The 21,486-nt window shown below is 39.4% G+C and overlaps 1 protein-coding gene across 3 annotated transcripts in view; it reads right to left on the reverse strand.

Moving 5' to 3' along the window:
* The window catches only part of LRP2 (LDL receptor related protein 2), a 232,305-nt gene that overhangs the window by 103,436 nt on the left and 107,383 nt on the right, over window positions 1–21,486 (reverse strand). For 2 of the 3 annotated variants that reach the window (XM_054549456.2, XM_054549457.2), the window contains 11 exons: window positions 20,503–20,742; window positions 19,213–19,332; window positions 18,768–18,884; window positions 16,795–17,172; window positions 16,312–16,326; window positions 15,334–15,582; window positions 13,901–14,112; window positions 6,609–6,793; window positions 5,348–5,576; window positions 2,898–3,075; window positions 1,200–1,328 (listed from right to left, as the gene is read on the reverse strand). In XM_054549456.2, coding sequence (XP_054405431.2) covers window positions 1,200–1,328; window positions 2,898–3,075; window positions 5,348–5,576; window positions 6,609–6,793; window positions 13,901–14,112; window positions 15,334–15,582; window positions 16,312–16,326; window positions 16,795–17,172; window positions 18,768–18,884; window positions 19,213–19,332; window positions 20,503–20,742 — 2,052 coding nt within the window. The remainder of the gene's footprint in view (window positions 1–1,199; window positions 1,329–2,897; window positions 3,076–5,347; window positions 5,577–6,608; window positions 6,794–13,900; window positions 14,113–15,333; window positions 15,583–16,311; window positions 16,327–16,794; window positions 17,173–18,767; window positions 18,885–19,212; window positions 19,333–20,502; window positions 20,743–21,486) is intronic. The other variant, XM_024243330.3, reaches the window with a different exon arrangement.

A 21,486-nucleotide genomic window follows, 5' to 3' on the forward strand; every position in this document is an offset into this window, starting at 1 on the left:
TTCTAGATTAGGACTCTATTATCTCTTAATTTAGGAATATGTGATCATTAAACATTTAAGTTGAATTTGTCTACAACAATTTTCATCAGTATCAAAATATATTCATTCACTTCTCTTCACTGAGAAATGAAAGGGAACTTGGGTTTAGAGTAACTTCTTAGATTTTTAAGCAATAAGGAATTATATTTTTAAGTGTATTATATACAAGTACACACTCCAGAAGAAATCTCTTTTGTGAACTGGCTGCAACTATTCCTTCTTTTCTTACTCCCTTAAGTGCTTGGTATAATCCTCCACACACTCTTCAATCGACCCAATAAAATATCTCTAGGATGAGATAAACATTAAATTGCTCAAATAGTCACTTGTAATATCTCATACAGACACAATTCTCCTTCTTAAAGTATCAGATGGTAATAGTAATAGTACTGAAATTGGAGTCAGAAGACCCAGGCTAGAACACTCATTAACTATTGGTTACAAGAATAAAAATGAGACAATGGAGCCAGGTGCAGTGGTTCATGTCTGTAATCCCAGCACTTTGGGAGGCTAAGGCAAGTGGATGGCCTGAGGGCAGAACTTGGAGACCAGCCTGGGCAACATGGCAAAACCCGGTCTCTACAAAAAATACAAAAATTAGCCGGGTGTGGTGGCATGTGCCTATAGTCTCATCTACTCAGGAGGCTGAGGTGGGAGAATCACATGGGCCCAGAAAGTGGAGGCTACAGTGAGCTATGATTACGCCATTGCACTATAGTCTGGGCATCAGAGCAAGACCCTGTCTCAGAAAAAAAAAAAAAGAAAGAAAAAAGAAAAAAAAAAGAGGGAGAAAGAGACAATGGACATGAAAAATGAAGCTGTACACAAACGTTGAGAATGTTTACTTCTTAGGTGCAGAATTTGGAACTTCCCATTATCGTGGCTTGTCAGAGAAGTCTAACTGTACCCAGGTGAGAGAAAATATGAGCTTACAGATTGTTCAATTACATGCACAGATAACATTAGTTCCATATACAGAAACTATATTACAACCAAGGCACACAGTGACATCACCCCATACAACACACATCATTCTGCAGACACCTGAGGAATCAAAGGACACAGCACATGTTCAGTTGCAATTGGGTTTAGAGTTTCCACGCTTGGCACAAATTATGACCAGCTCCATCTTCAGAGCACACATAAGGAGCATACTATACCTCTCAAGCAATTCAGGAGATCAGGAGACAGACTCCATCCTGAAGGACAAACACAGGAGTAAAAATGAGGCCCCTGTGAGGAAAGCAGGCAGAGATGGCTGCAGCGGGAAAAAGCGCATGGATTCACGGCTGCATGAGAAAGAGAAGAAAGCACCAATAAGTGGAAAACCTCCACATTAAAATCAAAACAGAGTCATGCTCTTAGTGTCCTTCCAGAGGCCCCAGTACTGGGAGGCTTAAGTACGTTGTTAACCCTGTTGTTTTCTTTTGTTTAGTTTTCACTGAACTACTCACACTTTCAACTTCCCTAGCATTAGGCTTTCAACTTAGAATTCATAAGAGACACGAGAGAGGAGAATGACTCAAGGTTACAGATCAATCCAGTCTATAACTGCATTATGAACAAGCAGCCACTGAGTAATCTGGAACTCGTAATAGAAATATGATACCAAATAATCTGTCTCCTTGCCTGACCTAAAAGAGATCTTTTTGCATTAAAAAAAAAAAATTGTGTGTTTGATGTGTGACCTTGTAGTTTACCTAGAGTTTTCCAGATTTTGGTTAGATAATAATCTTTTATTTTTCTACTGATGATATCTCTGTGTGTCTCTGCACCTTGAAAATCAGGATTCTGTGTGGTCCCCACACACAGGATGTTCCCTAGATCCTATATATTCTTATTACACATACCATGTTATTAATAGATTATTAATCCATTCATTCACCAGAAAAATGGTAGGTATTCACTGTATACCAAACACCATTCTAAGCACTGGGGACGCTATAAAAGCGGAGTATATATTCGAGCAAAAAGAAACAACTCAGAGAGAGAGAGAGAGAGAGAGAGATTTCAGAACATGAGGATAAAGAGCGAAAGAATTATGAGGGGGTGGCTATTTTAGGCAGAGTGGTCAATGAGGGCCTCTCTGAGAAAGTGACATTTGGCTAGAATCCTAAATGGCACGTGAAGCAACTCATGCAGAGATCTGGAAGAGAGATGTTCCATGCAGAGGGAAGAGCTAGCGCAGAAGCTGAGAGGCGGGAGTCGCCTGCTGTGCTGTTGGACCATAATGAAGTCCAATGTGGCAACAGTGAGTGGGATAAGAGAGCAGGGAAATAGCAGCGACCACATGCTGAAGGGTGTGAGAAACAATTGGAGAGTTTTGAGGAGAGAGGATTAAGTGAAGATTAAGTGACTTATCTCCCTCTCCCACCAGAAAGAATAGTACGGACGCCAAATCTTTCACCTAGCCACCCATACCATACACTTTAGGACAACTAGTGCTGGCTACAGCAGAGCACCTAGAAGGCAGTGGTGCCATAATAAACTAGTCCTAAAAGTAAGCTGCTTTCAATCAGAGTGATAGCGGTAAGAGGATTGAAAGCACTATCTGGTCTGTACTCCATTTGTCAGCTGAGGAAATGGAGACTCATGTGAGGATCACAGAGGTAGCAGCCAAATGCTGAAATGATATAATCCAGATGTGCTGTTATTATACCCTAGGTTTGAATTTTCCATGGTAAATAAAAGTAATGGCAATGTCAGGACTGGGGAAAGTATATAGTGGGGTGGTTTGTAAAGAGAAAAGGAAAATGTATTGCCCAAACAAATGGGTCTGTAACAGTGTGCATTTAGCATTCCCAGGGTCAGCATTTTCCAAGCTACTCCTAGGCAGGATGTTTCTCTGTATCACTCACAATTTGGTTGTTTTGAAGGATGAACTGCAACAATCCCAAGGGGCCATTGAATATTATACATTACAACTGACTGATTCCCTCCATGCCACTTGTTGGCTCGCATAACCCGACGAGTAGCACGGTCAGTCCAGTACACAGAGTCTTCAAAGAGAGTTAGGGCATAGGGATGCCGTATAATCTGTGAGGCAGAAGAGAACAGTGAGACCTCATCCAAAAATCAAAGCCAAGGTGCACTGAGTCAAAGAGAATATCTGCTCAAGAAGACGGTTTCCTTTAGTCATTATTTAATAAAAACACAAGGAAGTCATTGTGCAAAAGAGTGGCAAAAAATACACAATTCGTCCTATATCCCACTAAACCATTCAAGAGCCTTTCACATACCACATGTCATTTACTCTTTATGTTTGTCTTGGTAATTAGACTGGGCATCTATTTTACAAATGAAAACAAAACTGAAGCACAAAAAGCAAGGTGACATATCAGGATCACCTACTAGTTAAAAGTTAGATGGAACTAGAGAGCTTAGAGTCTCCTCATCTCCCACTCCCACGCCCCAGCCCTCACTCCATCACCAGCACCCTTGTGCCTGCTATTTCCACGGTATTGTGCTGCCACTCACTGATTCACATCAGTCTGTTATAGTTTAGGTGCATCTTTCCTTCAAGTCACAGCAACTATACAATGGCAATTTTTTCTCTTTTTAAAATTATTATTTATTTATTTTTTTAAATTTTACTTTAAGTTCTGGGATACATGTGCAGACCGTGCAGGTTTGTTACATAGGTGTACATGTGCCATGGTGGTTTGCTGCACCCATCAACCCATCATCTAGGTTTTAACCCTCACATGCATTAGATATTTGTCTTAATGCTCTCCCTCCCCTTGCCCCCACCCACTGAAAGGCCCTGGTGTGTGATGTTCCCCTCCCTGTGTGCGTGTGATGTTCCCCTCCCTGGGTGCATGTGTTCTCATTGTTCAACTCACTTATGAGTGACAACATGCGGTGTTTGGTTTTCTGTTCTTGTGTTAGTTTGCTGCAAATGACAGTTTCCAGCTTCATTCATATCCCTGCAAAGGACATGAACTCATTCTTTTTTATGGCTGCTTAGTATTCCATGATGTATATGTCTATCATTAATGGGCATTTGTGTTAGTTCCAAGACTTTGCTATTGTAAATAGTGCTGCAATAACATATGCGTGCATGTGTCTTTATAGTAGAATGATTTATAATCCTTTGGGTATATACCCAGTAATGGGGTTGCTGGGTCAAATGGTATTTCTGGTACTAGATCCCTGAGGAATTGCCACACTATCTTCCACAATGGTTGAACTAATTTACACTCCCACCAACAGTGTAAAAGCATTCCTATTTTTAATGGGGGTCAACAACAGCTCTTTGATAAAATATCTATTTTCTTTATTTTCCCATTTAACTTGTGAAAATAAATTCAATAGAATTTATTGAATAAAAAATATTACGTAAAGAACAGGACTGAGAAATATAAATCTAGTTAATTTTTTTTTTTTTTTTTTTTGAAAACAGGGTCTCACTCTGTCACCCAGGCTGGAGTACAATGGCACAATCACAGCTCACTACAGCCTTGACCTCCCTGGATTCAGGCGATCCTCCCACCTCAGCCTCCCAAGTAGTTGGGACTATAGGCACACACCACCATGCCCAGCTAATTTTTGTATTTTTTTGGAGAAATGGGGTTTTGCCATGTTACCCAGGCTGGTCTTGAACTCCTGGGCTCAAGCGATCCACCAACCTCAGCCTCCCAAACTGCTAGGATTACAGATGTGAGACAATGTGCCTGGCCAAGTTAAGTTATAAATTTTTGCTTGAAAAAAAATTTTTTTTTTTTTTTAGATGGAGTCTCGCTCTGTCACCTAGGCTGGAGTGCAGTGACGCAATCTCAGCTCACTGCAACCTCTGCCTCCCGGGTTCAGGCAATTTTCCTGTCTCAGCTTCCCGAGTAGCTGAGACTATAGGCGTGTGCTACCACACTGGCTAATTTGTGTATTTTTAGTAGAGATGAGGTTTCACCATGTTGGCCAGGCTGGTCTCAAACTCCTGACCTCAGATGATCCACCCACCTTGGCCTCCCAAAGTGCTAGGATTACAGGCGTGAGCCACCGCGCCCGGCCACTTGACACAATTTTTAAAGGCATAGAAGCAACAGATTCACATCTACAGCTCAACTAAATCACACGAGCTATAAAAATCCTTCCTGGATATGGCACAATCTGACCATGAACTGGAATGAAAATATTCATTTTCCGGTTAGTCATATGGGATAGACTGCCTCTCACTGTTGCTGGTATTTCCTGGATTGACCTGACAATGTCTATGACACAAAAATTAATTTCTTAGCTTTTCTGATACTCGTCTGATTTCTACCTATCCACGACTGTAGTTTTAATTTGGTTTTCCTCACCACCAACTTACCAAATCACTGGCTATCACCTGTCTCCGATGGTGTCCACTATAATCACAAAAGTCCATGTAATCAAGATAGGAGTCCATGAAGTAGAGCAGTCTGTTGGGGTAGTCAATAGTTAAGCCGCAGGGCCAGAAGATCTTGTCCTGGACGATGACAGTGCGCATGCTGCCGTCCATGCTGGCTCGCTCGATGCGAGGGTGGTGGCCCCAGTCAGACCAGAACAGTAGATGCTCACTGGGAAAGGGAATGAGTTACCAATTGGAGGGGACGTATTTAAATATTAAAAATAACTGTCATTTTAAATAATACAACATCCTGTTTATGCCCTGCTTAAAATAAATCATCTTTGGTTCAGAATATATTCACAGAGTTTATTATTTTCTCTAAGTGTCACAAAGCAAAACTGTCATAACACAATCACAACCCATCTGGGTATTTTTATAATGTTCATACAACATGTAATACATAATGTCATAACGTAGTACATTATGACATTGAAATGTCTCAATGCCAATTCATGTTTGTTTATAATCCACAAATAGTTGATCTAGAAAAACCCATCTGTCCTTGTTTGTCTACCCTGTCATGTTTTTAGATAAGGAAATCAATTTATTCTTCAGCAGGGATTCATCATAAATTTCAGTGGTGTGTAATACTTTACAATATCTAGGAAGTCAACATCACATTGAACATGCCTAATTTACCATCCTGCAGAAAAGAATCTAAGTTATAAAATATAAGTAAATTCAGGGAAAGAAATCCTCAAAGATTTCCAAACACACGGGGGGAATTTCTCTATCTTCCCTTCAGGATCAGCAGGCAAAAACTGCCTTCCTTGTATGACTTAAAAGGGAGCTCTACTAAACAACATAAAACTGAAGCAGAAAAATCCAGCTTTTTTGTTGTATAATCATGAGTTGTCAAAGTTACATCAAACTGGCCCCTCTATGGACTATTACTGCATGCAGTAATTAGAAACTTAATTTTTAATTATATGACATTTCAAAAATTGTTTTGCCAAGCTAATAAATCAATGTGATCTTAAAATAAAGTAAACAATCAATTGCTCTTATGTACTTTATGAAAAGGATGATTCAGATGAAGGAGAGATAGCAACATCCAGTTGGACACCTACCATGTTTAAACAAGGGATCATTTAAAATTTTCCATATCAACAACATGCATATCAGCTACATCATGTTATTGTTGTTTTTCCCTCATCATAACCATGTCGAGGCAACATAATTTAAAAAAAAAAAGTCTTACTTCATTCTGGGATCTAATGCTAGTCCTCTTGGATTTGTTAGGTTTTTACTAATCAGCACAGTCCGGTGGCTCCCATCAATTTTGGAGACTTCAATTGTTTCCAGAGCATAGTCTGTCCAGTAAAGATTACGACCTACCCAATCTATTGCAATAGTTTCAGTCAAGATGATGCTACTGTCAAATACCTAAAGACAAAAGTGAATAAAGAGTGAATTCTAGAGCAAATAAATGAATGCAAACACGGCTATTATATAAAAATCTAGAAGATGGCCGAATAGGAACAGCTCCGGTCTACAGCTCCCAGCGCGAGCGACGCAGAGGACGCGTGATTTCTGCATTTCCATCTGAGGTACCGTGTTCATCTCACTAGGGAGTGCCAGACAGTGGGCGCAGGTCAGTGGGTGAGTGCACCGTGCGCCAGCCGAAGCAGGGGCGAGGCATTGCCTCACTCGGGAAGCGCAAGGGGTCAGGGAGTTCCCCTTCCAGAGGTGACAGACGGCACCTGGAAAATCGGGCCACTCCCACCCGAATACTGTGCTTTTCCGACGGGCTTAGGAAACGGTGCCCCAGGAGAGTATAGCCCGCACCTGGCTCAGAGGGTCCTACGCCCACGGAGTCTCGCTGATTGCTAGCACAGCAGTTTGAGATCAAGCAGCAAGTCGGCAGCGAGGCTGGGGGAGGGGCGCCCGCCATTGCCCAGGCTCGCTTAGGTAAACAAAGCAGCCTGGAAGCTTGAACTGGGTGGAGCCCACCACAGCTCAAGGAGGCCTGCCTGCCTCTGTAGGCTCCACCTCTGGGGGCAGGGCACAGACAAACAAAAAGACAGCAGTAACCTCTGCAGACTTAAATGTCCCTGTCTGACAGCTGTGAGGAGAGCAGTGGTTCTCCCAGCACGCAGCTGGAGATCTGAGAACGGGCTGACTGCCTCCTCAAGTGGGTCCCTGACCCCTGACCCCCGAGCAGCCTAACTGGGAGGCACCCCCCAGCAGGGGCAGACTGACACCTCACACGGCCGGCCAGGTACTCCAACAGACCTGCAGCTGAGGGTTCTGTCTGTTAGAAGGAAAACTAACAGAAAGGACATCCACACCAAAAACCCATCTGTACATCACCATCATCAAAGACCAAAAGTAGATAAAACCACAAAGATGGGGAAAAAACAGAGCAGAAAAACTGGAAACTCTAAAAACCAGAGTACCTCTCCTCCTCCAAAGGAACGCAGTTCCTCACCAGCAACGGAACAAAGCTGGACGGAGAATGACTTTGACGAGCTGAGAGAAGAAGGCTTCAGACGATCAAATTACTCCGAGCTACGGGAGGATATACAATCCAAAGGCAAAGAAGTTGAAAAATTTGAAAAAAATTTAGAAGAATGTATAACTAGAATAACCAATACAGAGAAGTGCTTAAAGGAGCTGATGGAGCTGAAAACCAAGGCTCGAGAACTACGTGAAGAATGCAGAAGCCTCAGGAGCCGATGCGATCAAATGGAAGAAAGGGTATCAGCCCTGGAAGATGAAATGAATGAAATGAAGCGAGAAGGGAAGTTTAGAGAAAAAAGAATAAAAAGAAACGAGCAAAGCCTCCAAGAAATGTGGGACTATGTGAAAAGACCAAATCTACGTCTGATTGGTGTACCTGAAAGTGATGGGGAGAATGGAAACAAGTTGGAAAACACTCTGCAGGATATTATCCAGGAGAACTTCCCCAATCTAGCAAGGCAGGCCAACATTCAGATTCAGGAAATACAGAGAACGCCACAAAGATACTCTTCGAGAAGAGCAACTCCAAGACACATAATTGTCAGATTCACCAAAGTTGAAATGAAGGAAAAAATGTTAAGGGCAGCCAGAGAGAAAGGACGGGTTACCATCAAAGGGAAGCCCATCAGACTAACAGCGGATCTCTCGGCAGAAACCCTACAAGCCAGAAGAGAGTGGGGGCCAATATTCAACATTCTTAAAGAAAAGAATTTTCAACCCAGAATTTCATATCCTGCCAAACTAAGCTTCATAAGTGAAGGAGAAATAAAATACTTTACAGACAAGCAAATGCTGAGAGATTTTGTCACCACCAGGCCTGCCCTAAAAGAGCTCTTGAAGGAAGCGCTAAACATGGAAAGGCACAACCGGTACCAGCCACTGCAAAATCATACCGAAATGTAAAGACCATTGAGACTAGGAAGAGACTGCATCAACTAACGAGCAAAACATCGAGCTAACATCATAATGACAGGATCAAATTCACACATAACAATATTAACTTTAAATGTAAATGGACTAAATGGTCCAATTAAAAGACACAGACTGGCAAATTGGATAAAGACTCAAGACCCATCAGTGTGCTGTATTCAGGAAACCCATCTCACGTGCAGAGACACACATAGGCTCAAAATAAAAGGATGGAGGAAGATCTACCAAGCAAATGGAAAACAAAAAAAGGCAGGGGTTGCAATCCTAGTCTCTGATAAAACAGACTTTAAACCAACAAAGATCAAAAGAGACAAAGAAGGCCATTACATAATGGTAAAGGGATTAATTCAACAAGAAGAGCTAACTATCCTAAATATATATGCACCCAATACAGGAGCACCCAGATTCATAAAGCAAGTCCTGAGTGACCTACAAAGAGACTTAGACTCCCACACATTAATAATGGGAGACTTTAACACCCCACTGTCAACATTAGACAGATCAACGAGACAGAAAGTCAACAAGGATACCCAGGAATTGAACTCAGCTCTGCACCAAGCAGACCTAATAGACATCTACAGAACTCTCCACCCCAAATCAACAGAATATACATTTTTTTCAGCACCACACCACACCTATTCCAAAATTGACCATATCCTTGGAAGTAAAGCTCTCCTCAATAAATGTAAAAGAACAGAAATTGTAACAAACTGTCTCTCAGATCACAGTGCAATCAAGCTAGAACTCAGGATTAAGAATCTCACTCAAAACCGCTCAACTACGTGGAAACTGAACAACCTGCTCCTGAATGACTACTGGGTACATAACGAAATGAAGGCAGAAATAAAGATGTTCTTTGAAACCAACGAGAACCAAGACACAACATACCAGAATCTCTGGGATGCATTCAAAGCAGTGTGTAGAGGGAAATTTATAGCACTAAATGCCCACAAGAGAAAGCAGGAAAGATCCAAAATTGACACCCTAACATCACAATTAAAAGAACTAGAAAAGCAAGAGCAAACACATTCAAAAGCTAGCAGAAGGCAAGAAATAACTAAAATCAGAGCAGAACTGAAGGAAATAGAGACACAAAAAACCCTTCAAAAAATAAATGAATCCAGGAGCTGGTTTTTTGAAAGGATCAACAAAATTGATAGACCGCTAGCAAGATTAATAAAGAAAAAAAGAGAGAAGAATCAAATAGATGCAATAAAAAATGATAAAGGGGATATCACCACTGATCCCACAGAAATACAAACTACCATCAGAGAATATTACAAACACCTCTATGCAAATAAACTAGAAAATCTAGAAGAAATGGATAAATTCCTCAACACATACACCCTCCCAAGACTAAACCAAGAAGAAGTTCAATCTCTGAATAGACCAATAACAGGAGCTGAAATTATGGCAATAATCAATAGCTTACCAACCAAAAAAAGTCCAGGACCAGATGGGTTCACAGCCGAATTCTACCAGAGGTACAAGGAGGAGCTGGTACCATTCCTTCTGAAACTATTCCAATCAATAGAAAAAGAAGGAATCCTCCCTAACTCATTTTATGAGGCCAGCATCATCCTGATACCAAAGCCTGGCAGAGACACAACAAAAAAAGAGAATTTTAGACCAATATCCTTGATGAACATTGATGCAAAAATCCTCAATAAAATACTGGCAAACAGAATCCAGCAGCACATTAAAAAGCTTATCCACCATGATCAAGTGGGCTTCATCCCTGGGATGCAAGGCTGGTTCAATATACGCAAATCAATAAATGTAATCCAGCATATAAACAGAACCAAAGACAAAAACCACATGATTATCTCAATAGATGCAGAAAAGGCCTTTGACAAAATTCAACAACCCTTCATGCTAAAAACTCTCAATAAATTAGGAATTGATGGGACGTATCTCAAAATAATAAGAGCTATTTATGACAAACCCACAGCCAATATCATACTGAATGGGCAAAAACTGAAAGCATTCCCTTTGAAAACTGGCACAAGACAGGGATGCCCTCTCTCGCCACTTCTATTCAACATAGTGTTGGAAGTTCTGGCCAGGGCAATTAGGCAGGAGAAGGAAATCAAGGGTATTCAATTAGGAAAAGAGGAAGTCAAATTGTCCCTGTTTGCAGATGACATGATAGTATATCTAGAAAACCCCATTGTCTCAGCCCAAAATCTCCTTAAGCTGATAAGCAACTTCAGCAAAGTCTCAGGATACAAAATCAATGTGCAAAAATCACAAGCATTCTTATACATCAATAACAGACAAACAGAGAGCCAAATCATGAGTGAACTCCCATTCACAATTGCTTCAAAGAGAATAAAATACCTAGGAATCCAACTTACAAGGGATGTGAAAGACCTCTTCAAGGAGAACTACAAACCACTGCTCAAGGAAATAAAAGAGGATACAAACAAATGGAAGAACATTACATGCTCATGGGTAGGAAGAATCAATATCATGAAAATGGCCATCCTTCCCAAGGTAATTTACAGATTCAATGCCATCCCCATCAAGCTACCAATGACTTTCTTCACAGAATTGGAAAAAACTACTTTAAAGTTCATATGGAACCAAAAAAGAGCCCGCATCGCCAAGTCAATCCTAAGCCAAAAGAACAAAGCTGGAGGCATCACGCTACCTGACTTCAAACTATACTACAAGGCTACAGTAACCAAAACAGCATGGTACTGGTACCAAAACAGAGATATAGATCAATGGAACAGAACAGAGCCGTCAGAAATAATGCCACATATCTACAACCATCTGATCTTTGACAAACCTGAGAAAAACAAGAAATGGGGAAAGGATTCCCTATTTAATCAATGGTGCTGGGAAAACTGGCTAGCCATATGTAGAAAGCTGAAACTGGATCCCTTCCTTACACCTTATACAAAAATCAATTCAAGATGGATTAAAGACTTAAATGTTAGACCTAAAACCATAAAAACCCTAGAAGAAAACCTAGGCAATACCATTCAGGACATAGGCATGGGCAAGGACTTCATGTCTAAAACACCAAAAGCAATGGCAACAAAAGCCAAAATTGACAAATGGGATCTAATTAAACTAAAGAGCTTCTGCACAGCAAAGGAAACTACCATCAGAGTGAACAGGCAACCTACAAAATGGGAGAAAATTTTCGCAACCTACTCATCTGACAAAGGGCTAATATCCAGAATCTACAATGAACTCCAACAAATTTACAAGAAAAAAACAAACAACCCCATCAAAAAGTGGGCGAAGGACATGAACAGACACTTCTCAAAAGAAGACATTTATGCAGCCAAAAGACACATGAAAAAATGCTCACCATCACTGGCCATCAGAGAAATGCAAATCAAAACCACAATGAGATACCATCTCACACCAGTTAGAATGGCGATCATTAAAAAGTCAGGAAACAACAGGTGCTGGAGAGGATGTGGAGAAATAGGAACACTTTTACACTGTTGGTGGGACTGTAAACTAGTTCAACCCTTGTGGAAGTCAGTGTGGCGATTCCTCAGGGATCTAGAACTAGAAATTCCATTCGACCCAGCCATCCCATTACTGGGTATATACCCAAAGGACTATAAATCATGCTGCTATAAAGACACATGCACACGTATGTTTATTGCCGCATTATTCACAATAGCAAAGACTTGGAACCAACCCAAATGTCCAACAATGATAGACTGGATTAAGAAAATGTGGCACATCTACACCATGGAATACTATGCAGCCATAAGAAATGATGAGTTCACGTCCTTTGTAGGGACATGGATGAAATTGGAAATCATCATTCTCAGTAAACTATCGCAAGAACAAAAAACCAAACACCGCATATTCTCACTCATAGGTGGGAATTGAACAATGAGAACACATGGACACAGGAAGGGGAACATCACACTTCAGGGACTGTTGTGGGTTGGGGGGAGGGGGGAGGGATAACATTGGGAGATATACCTAATGCTAGATGACGAGTTGGTGGGTGCAGTGCACCAGCACGGCACATGTATACATATGTAACTTACTGCACATTGGGCACATGTACCATAAAACCTAAAGTATAATAATAATAATAATAATAATAATTACAATAAAAGAAAAAGAAAAAAAAAAAAAAAGAATAATTAACATAAAATTCACCCTCCTATTATATTTTAAGTATGCAATACAGTATTCACAGCTATAAGCACTCTGCTGTAAATTAGACCTCCTGAACTTATTTATGTGGTATATCTAAAACTTTGTACTCTAATCACACCTATGCATCACAGCTCCTGGCCAGTCTACCCTCTGCTTCTGAGTTTGTTTTTTTGATATTTCAAATACAAGTGGAATCATTTAGTAAAAAAAAAAAAAAAAAAAAAAAATCTAGATTAAACCATCTAACTTGTCCTATAATTACTTGTGGGGATTAGAAAATTTTGTCCCCTCATGTAGCTAACCACCAAATCAACAGTAGGGTTTTCCGAGAAAAGTATACAAGATTTTGTCACACTGAATATTCTAAGATAACTTCATTGTTGGGTTAGTGCATAGTTTCGTTTTGGTATCAAAAGTTTTTGCAATTAAGAAAAAGCTCTATCCATTTGCTTAGTTGGCAACATTACAAAACGTTATAGTGTTTGCATGCAAAGAATAATATCTCTATTAATTAAGCACCAACAATTATAAAATACAGTTGTAAGAGGCAAAGGAAATGTAACTATCAGGAGCCAAGAAACTGAAATTCTGGGAAATGGATTGAGAAATATCACTAAATTAAAGCTAAGAAAAGCAACTCCTTAACTTTCCTGCCTTTTCCTCTGCTCTCATCCACAAGAAAAGACTGCAAAAGGAACCGTAAAGACATTGTGAGGTCTCTGCATCACCTGACCTGGAATTCAGAATCATACATCTGCATTTAGAGGCCACCCTCCTATCTAAAACAGCCATAAATTCGTAGTTATGAACATGCAAGTCTCTTGGGTGTGATGTGGCCCAGAAGGTACCATGAGAGCTACCCAGATGAGGTAGGGCCTTCTCTCACTGGTGAATAACAGCAAACAGACCCAAGACAGAGGAACTAGCCAGGCCAAAGGTCAACAGAAATGTACTTACCACTCTTCTGTCCGTTCCATTTTGAAACGCACTCCAGGTTTTACCCTGAGTTGCATCAGACCAAAAGATACGACCACTAATTGAATCAAAATCAACAGCTACAATGTAAGAACCATTCTCGACCAGTGAATAGATATTGTGGACCTGGGAGGTGACACTGTCGGCAATAATTTTGTTCTGACTTGCCACAAGTAACAGCAGACTCTCAGATGCTGTTCAAGAAAAAAATGCAAAAATGTCAATGATACTAGGAGAAAACACAAAAAAATTCTGTGAAACTTTTGATTCAGTACTTTTTGTAACAGAAAGAAGGTGTAATTCCAAACTGTAAGTTGGTGGGGAGGGGAGGAAACCCCATAAGAATGATTTTAATCACTTCATTCTTAACCTTAATAGTTAGCTGGTTTTCATGAGTACTTAAAATAGACTCTTTCTTGGGTTATATTTAAATTTGTTTCTAAATACTAGTCTAGAGTAAATTATGCTTACATTCTTCCTTTTACTGTATTTATTTTTGTACTTTGTTTATCTTCCTTACTATTTAATAGATTGTAGGCTTCTGGATAGCAGGAATCATGTCTTAAATATTTCTGTTTTCTGAGGCCCTCAGCTATGGTAGAGAGTTCTAATTCTCCCAACACCCCCTCTCTTCTTTTTCTTTTTAGTAATAAAGCATGCCAAGTTTTAGCTTGGCACAGACCCTCCAGCCAGAGACATTTCTCTCCCTCCACTGAAGTTTGGAGTGACCACATGACTAAGTTCTGACCAATAGGATGTGAGTAGAAATTACGAATCAAATTTCAGGTCACATTCTAAAAAGGAAGCTGCTTGCCTTCCACTTTCTCTTTCCCTTTCCTACTTTCTAAGAGAAGCTAAAACCTGGAGCACTGGAACCCTTAATGTAAGCCACATGATGAGGATAACAGAGCAGACCCATGCCCTGGACAGTCTGACGTCCAGATTCCTACTACATGTAAAAGAAAGAAACTTCCTGTTTTTGTTTTAGCTTCCTCTATTTGGTCACTTTGAAAGTGGTCAAATCAATATCCTAATACATAGTAAAAATCACTTGCTTATAGCAGAAATTGAATTAATATTGGTTGAATTCAATTAAGCATTATATAAAGATGCTTCAATATAATATAGAAGTCATTTTAAATTATATAAAAGCCATTTGGTACTATTTTAAATACTCAAAAAATCATTGACTTGTATATGTTTTAACCTCTATTTTCCAAAATACACCAAGATTTTAATGTGTATTACCCCATTTAATCCTCACAAAAAAATTGAGGTTTAAAGAGATTGCATAATCTTTCCAGGATTCAAGTCGATCTAACTCCTAATCATCATTGTCAAATGCCTACATGTGCCATCTGATTTTAAGCTCTGGGATGTGCCGATAAACTGGCTAGGGTTAGTTCAGCAATTACCTGTAACTTTGCAAGTCCTCCCATCACTTTCTAACATGTAGCCTGTATCACATGAGCACCGGAAAGAACCTCTCATATTGTAACAGTGCTGGCTACAAGAGCCTGGAATATCACATTCATCTATGTCTTCACAGGTCTTAGAATCATTGGCAAGTAAGAATCCCAATGGACATAGGCATTTAGCCCCAAAGGGCTCTTGAACACACTCGTGAGTACAACCACCATTGAAATCTAAGCAGCTGTTCCCATCTAGAAAAAAGAAAGGGAATAATGAAAAAAGAAAATCAAGAATCTTTGCTTCTTTGATTCACTCTTATGCAATATTTATTATGCAGTCTCATGCCACCTTCAATATGATGCCCAGACAAGAGCTAAGTGCAGCATGCACTTGGGTGAGTTCCACAGGCTGTTCAGGGTTTGCTCTAATTTGCCTGAGGATTTACCATCTTTCATATCCATTGGAGTACGATCACCTTCTTCACTACAACCCAATAGTATAACTCCATTTAATGCAATGAGAACCCTTGGGAAAATATTGTTGACATCAAGGAAGAAAAGTGTTATTGATAGAGCATGCAAAGACACCTAAAATGGTTTCTCATTTTCTTCCTCTGAAATTCTACTGTCTATACAGAAATGGAAGATAGACAAACATTTAAGAGAAAAGACCAGAAAATCTATGAAGTGAACAAACCAAAGGGGAAAGGTCATTGAAACATTAGAGTACACAGATCCGATAACATATCATCATGCCTTACTTTCAGGGCCAAAATGAAAATGCCTAAAACCACCCTAAGACAGTTCACATGCCTGGGGATGCAAATGCCTTCTATTTCCATGTGTACTCTAACATATTTGTAAGAGTCATAACACAGAACATGCATTAGAAAGGGAAGTAAGTTAATATAATCAGGACATTTTCAGAACAAACACAACACATATGAAATCATAAGAATCTGAAATACTTCACAATCATACCTGGCTGGGGTTCATCTGAGAGTGAGCATTGATTAAAGAGGAAAGAAAGAAATGACAGTAATTAGGATTACATGCCAATCACAGCGCTTTAATCACAGCAACACAAATCCCTGGACTTCATTTTTTTGTGACAAGTTCTGATTGAAATTAGAAAATATTAAAGTTAGAAAACTTAATAAGCACATTACCAACAGAACCAAATTTAATTTGACAATCTAATGGCCTCAATTTAGTCTCATTTTTTGAAACAAAGACATAAAAAGAAGTAAAAACACATAACCAAGTACAAAGGATTTAATCAGAAAATTATCCAATGGTGATGTATTTGAATTCAATTATGGTTACCCCCTACACAGATGTGAACTCATAGAGGAACTGAAATCCTTCCTACAAAGCTACACAGTGACTGTGACAATGGTGATGCACACCAGGTTACTGTTCAGAATGAGTTTATGGCCAGTAAACTGTGGTCAGGAAACTTACTGCAAAGTGGGGACTCATCTGTCCCATTGGGGCAGTCAAAGATGCCATCACACACTACACTCAGATTCACACAGATGTTATGGCCAAGACACTGCCATTGCCAACTAGGACAGCGAAAGGGCTGAGTAGGGCAGTCTTTCTCATCACTCATATCCCCGCAGTCATTGTCCCGATCACAGAGCCATGCCCTGTGGATGCAGTTTCCATTATCACAGTGGAAATATGATGAAGGGCAAGTCTTGGGGACACAGGCATTGTGCTCATCAGATCCATAGAGGCAGTCTGGATGCCCATCACATTCCCAGAAGTTCGGGATGCAGATACCATCTTCTTGGCACTGAAATTCATCTGAGTGGCACATACCAGGAGGCCTGGTTGCTAGAAGGAAAACATGGGGGAAATTGGCTTGTGAATGTAATTTGTGATCCCTTTTATAGTCTAGACTCAGAGGAATTGATTTTGGATCCAATAGTAGGTTTATAGTAATGACTATGACCAAATTAATATTGAAGACTAAATGATATAGAGTCTTCTCCCACATCGTAGTACATAGAAATATTTCTGTGTGGCAACTAGCGGATCTCACAACAAACGAAGTACAGAAAGCACAACTGCTGACTAGCAGATGAGTACCTGTGTCAAAAGAACATTCTGTTTCCTTTTCCTGTGTTTCTAATGTTCTTCCAATTGCAGATTCAATAATACAGTTTATCTATCTTTCTATGAAATAATCACCAGAACATTACAATAGAGTTTAAACAGCTATGATTACTTTGAACTTCATGCGTTTAATATCATGTTTGGGTGTTATTATTTTCCCTCAGATGAACTATATCTAATGAAACCATCACACACTAAGTAAACTAAAGGTGATGGTAAATACTCAATTCTTTGCAAACTTTCCACTACTCATCAAGCAATCCTGGAGAGATAGGTAAGAACTGCTTCCCTGTTTGACAGGGTTAAACCAAAACTCTCTACCAGAGATCTCACAAGGCAACAGCAAGCCAGCAGCGATTGACAGTTTAACCTCAGCTCAACACAGAATTTTATGTTTTTAATGTGAAACAGGAAAATTAGTTATTAGGAATTTCTAGATGTTGTGCAAACTATAAAGTATATAAGCATTTTATTTAACTTTTCTTTTTCATCCATGGCTTTACACACTACCTTTCTGACGCAGGAGAAGAATTCATGAAAACTTACTTTTTTTGGTCTAAAACACCATTGTTCAAACAAATGATCAACTCACTGATGAGTTTTTGCAAGTCTAAACTCCATTTAAAACAAAAAGTGGGCAAGTAACAAATCATGTGAGTATAGGTTTCCAGTCTGTGAAGATTATAGATCCATCAGAATTATATTGTATGAAGTCCTACTTGAATCCTCCAACTAGAAGAAATTTCTTTAATCTGAACCTCCATAGAATTTTATCTGTGCCATTTCTAAGACCCTTGTAACTGTCTATCTTGCTTAATTGTCTCTTGCCTTCTATAATCTCCATAGATAACATCTTAGCAGATGTTAAACACATAATAGCACAAATAATGAATTCATCAGAGTCAATACTAGATACAGCTCCATACCATTTCTACACCAAGATATGACCTCTCTACTGAAACTTAAAAGAAACCAGTAAAATATCTTTATATGGAGTAGAGCCTCAAAAGTTTAAACCTACCAACGTGGGAAGTCCTAAGAAAAACTAAAAGTGAAAACAAAAATATCTAAGAAATATTTAGCCCATCTAAGAGACTATTTGAAGTGTCCATTTATACAACCACTTGATTTGCTAATTACACGTTATATGGCAATGTCTACTCAATTTTACTGTATGTTCAATACTGCATTCCTTTGAGGATACTTTCCCCCAGTTTGTCTGAGTTAGGGAAAATGTGTGGCAATACCAATATCAAACTGGCAAAAATGAAATGGCCCCTTTGTCTGAAACATGCTGGGTATGTGTTACTTACGACAGCCTGCTTCATCCGAGTTGTCAGTGCAATCAAAAACACCATCACAACGATTTGTGACGCTAATACATTTATCCCCACTGGCACACTTGAATTGAGAGGCAGTACAGTTTAATACTAAGAATGAAAGAGAAAAGCATTAGAAATTAGCTCAGGGCTAAAATGACTAAACACTGAGATTTTTGTTTTTTGTTGTTATACTTTAAGTTCTGGAGTACATATGCAGAACGTGCAGGTTTGTTACATAGGTATACACGTGCCATGGTGGTTTGCTGCACCCATCAACCCATCATCTACATTAGGTATTTCTCCTAATGCCATCCCTCCTCTAGCTCCCCACCCCCCAGCAGTCCCTGGTGTGTGATGTTCCCCTCCCTGTGTCCATGTGTTAACACTGAGATTTTTCTAAATAGACACTGAATAAAAACAAAAGCAATGCACTTACCACAACCAACTTCATCAGATCCATCAACACAATCCTTGTCCCCATCACAGACAAAAGATAGGTCAATACATCGATGATTGGGGCAATTAAACTGACTAGGTTGGCATGTCCCTGTCGAATCTAATGTCATCCGAAAACAAAACCAACAAGTTTATTTCCTGTGCAACAAGTACCACAGCCAAACTAAAAATGGCTAAATAGCTACAGAAGTTATCTCAATTGTACATGGGTTCAAAATTCTTTCAAATCAGCCACACTACCAAAGTCAGCTAAGCAAAAGAACTCAAAACTAGGATAGGTTTTAGAATCGAGAATAAAAAGATTACAAGGCAGAGTCAGAAACTGTGATTACACCTTGGAAAATAGATCACATTTAGAAAGTGAGTATCATGTGCTTGGACTTGGACTACATTTCATGAATACTATGAAGTCCATGACTCTAGACCAAAGCCAAGCAATGGAGCCCAATTAGGCAACAAAACCAGCATGACCCACATGCCTAGTAGCAACAGTGTGTAGACAGACCCCCAAAACTGGATTTAAAAGTCTAAACAGAACAATTCTAAAAACCAGGGTCCTACCTTGCTGTTAAGACCATAGCCTTGGAGTCGGATGCAGTGGCTGGCCCCACCCACAACATGAAATTATATTAAATACAGACTTATAGGGTATGGAAGCTAGAAGGGATCTTAAAGCTCATCTATTCCAAACGATAGTGACTTGCCTAGTCAGGCAACCAGGACTAGAACTTAGCCCAGGGAATTTTGCTCCATCTTAAACTATTATTGAAGACATGAAATAAAACAACAAGCTAAAGAAAAGCAGAACTGGCAAGACGGAAAACAGGTGGATAAGATCAATGGAAATTTAAATTTTCTGTGCCTCTTTATTTTGATGTCTTTTTCCTTGTACCAAATGAAAAAGAAACATCAATAGCCAAAGGTCTGGATATGTCTATATGACTTTTAATATTGTTTTAAATATATAAATAGATAGCTGAGGGATTTTCACTTCTTCGATTCCTATCTGAATTGAAATGTTTGGCATCAGAGGCAGTCCTTGCTTTGCTTCCATAGAACTCAATACTTGTAGGTGGACTCTAAGCAGCCCATGTGCAGGCACATTCCTTTGTTCTTGTAACCTATTGATACAGAGATTGACAAGTGGAATAGAAGTACTAAAGAGACAATGAAAATTGCATGAGCCTTAGAGGAAAGAATGCAAGGCCGTTTGGTTGTTGAAGTCTATTTACAAGGCTGACCAACCAAGAGAAACCAGCTCAAAACTTACTGCAGTTCTTTTCATCAGATCCATCCCCACAATCATTGTCTGTGTCACAGACCCAGTTCTTTGAGATACACTGGTGATTATCACAGGTGTATTGGGTGTCAAGGCAGGAAGCAGGTGCGTGGGTGGGGCAGTTGTGCTCATCACTGCCATCCACACAGTCGTTGCGCTTGTCACAGCGCCAGTGTGCAGGAATGCACTCCCCATGGCCACAGGTGAATGCCGAAGATGAACAGGTATTATCTACAATAGTAACAAACTGGTCATGAAGACGTTTGTTTTTATAGCCTTTTAAACGAGTTCTTGCCTTGTAAAGGCTCAGTTCACCTTTTTTAATGGAGGCACTGTATGTAATAAAGAGAAATGTTCATCAAGTGATGTCATCATCATTAACATCATTATTGGCTGGCATTTATTTGGTATTTATCATAGAAAAGGTATTTTTCTAAGTTATGCACACACACACATCATATAAGTTCTCTTTAAATCCTCACAAGAATACTATAAAGTACATATAATTGTCTGCATTTTACAGATAAGGAAATTGAGGCTTTGAGAGATTTAGGAACCTGCCTATGATTCACGCTCTGGTTGGATTGACTCTAAAGCTCATCCTTAACTTTCAAGCTGTTACTTCCTCCAACCACAATTTCAAATTCAGACTATAGAAAGCTTGAAAATATGTCATATGAAAAGTGCAAATAGATAAAATATTAAGGTAAAATGTTGTGCTCCTAGAAACAAGAAGATAATATACAAAAAGATGAAAATTTAAGAAATTTCAGAAAAATGTACAAGTGAGCACTTTTTCAAATCTGTCACTCGTCTTTCTCTCCAAAAGAAAGGTTATTATTAGTATTAACTTTACCTTGATAGAGATTTCTGAGATTTCAACTGTCCTCTATCTTTTTTTTAATTTGAATGTAATACTTTTGCCTTCTGCAATAGTGTTTATTAGGCCCCAAACTATATAGACTAGATTACCAT

This window comes from Pongo abelii, chromosome 11 (genome assembly GCF_028885655.2).
Source record: "Pongo abelii isolate AG06213 chromosome 11, NHGRI_mPonAbe1-v2.0_pri, whole genome shotgun sequence".
In the NCBI taxonomy this organism is placed as follows: Eukaryota; Metazoa; Chordata; class Mammalia; order Primates; family Hominidae; genus Pongo; species Pongo abelii.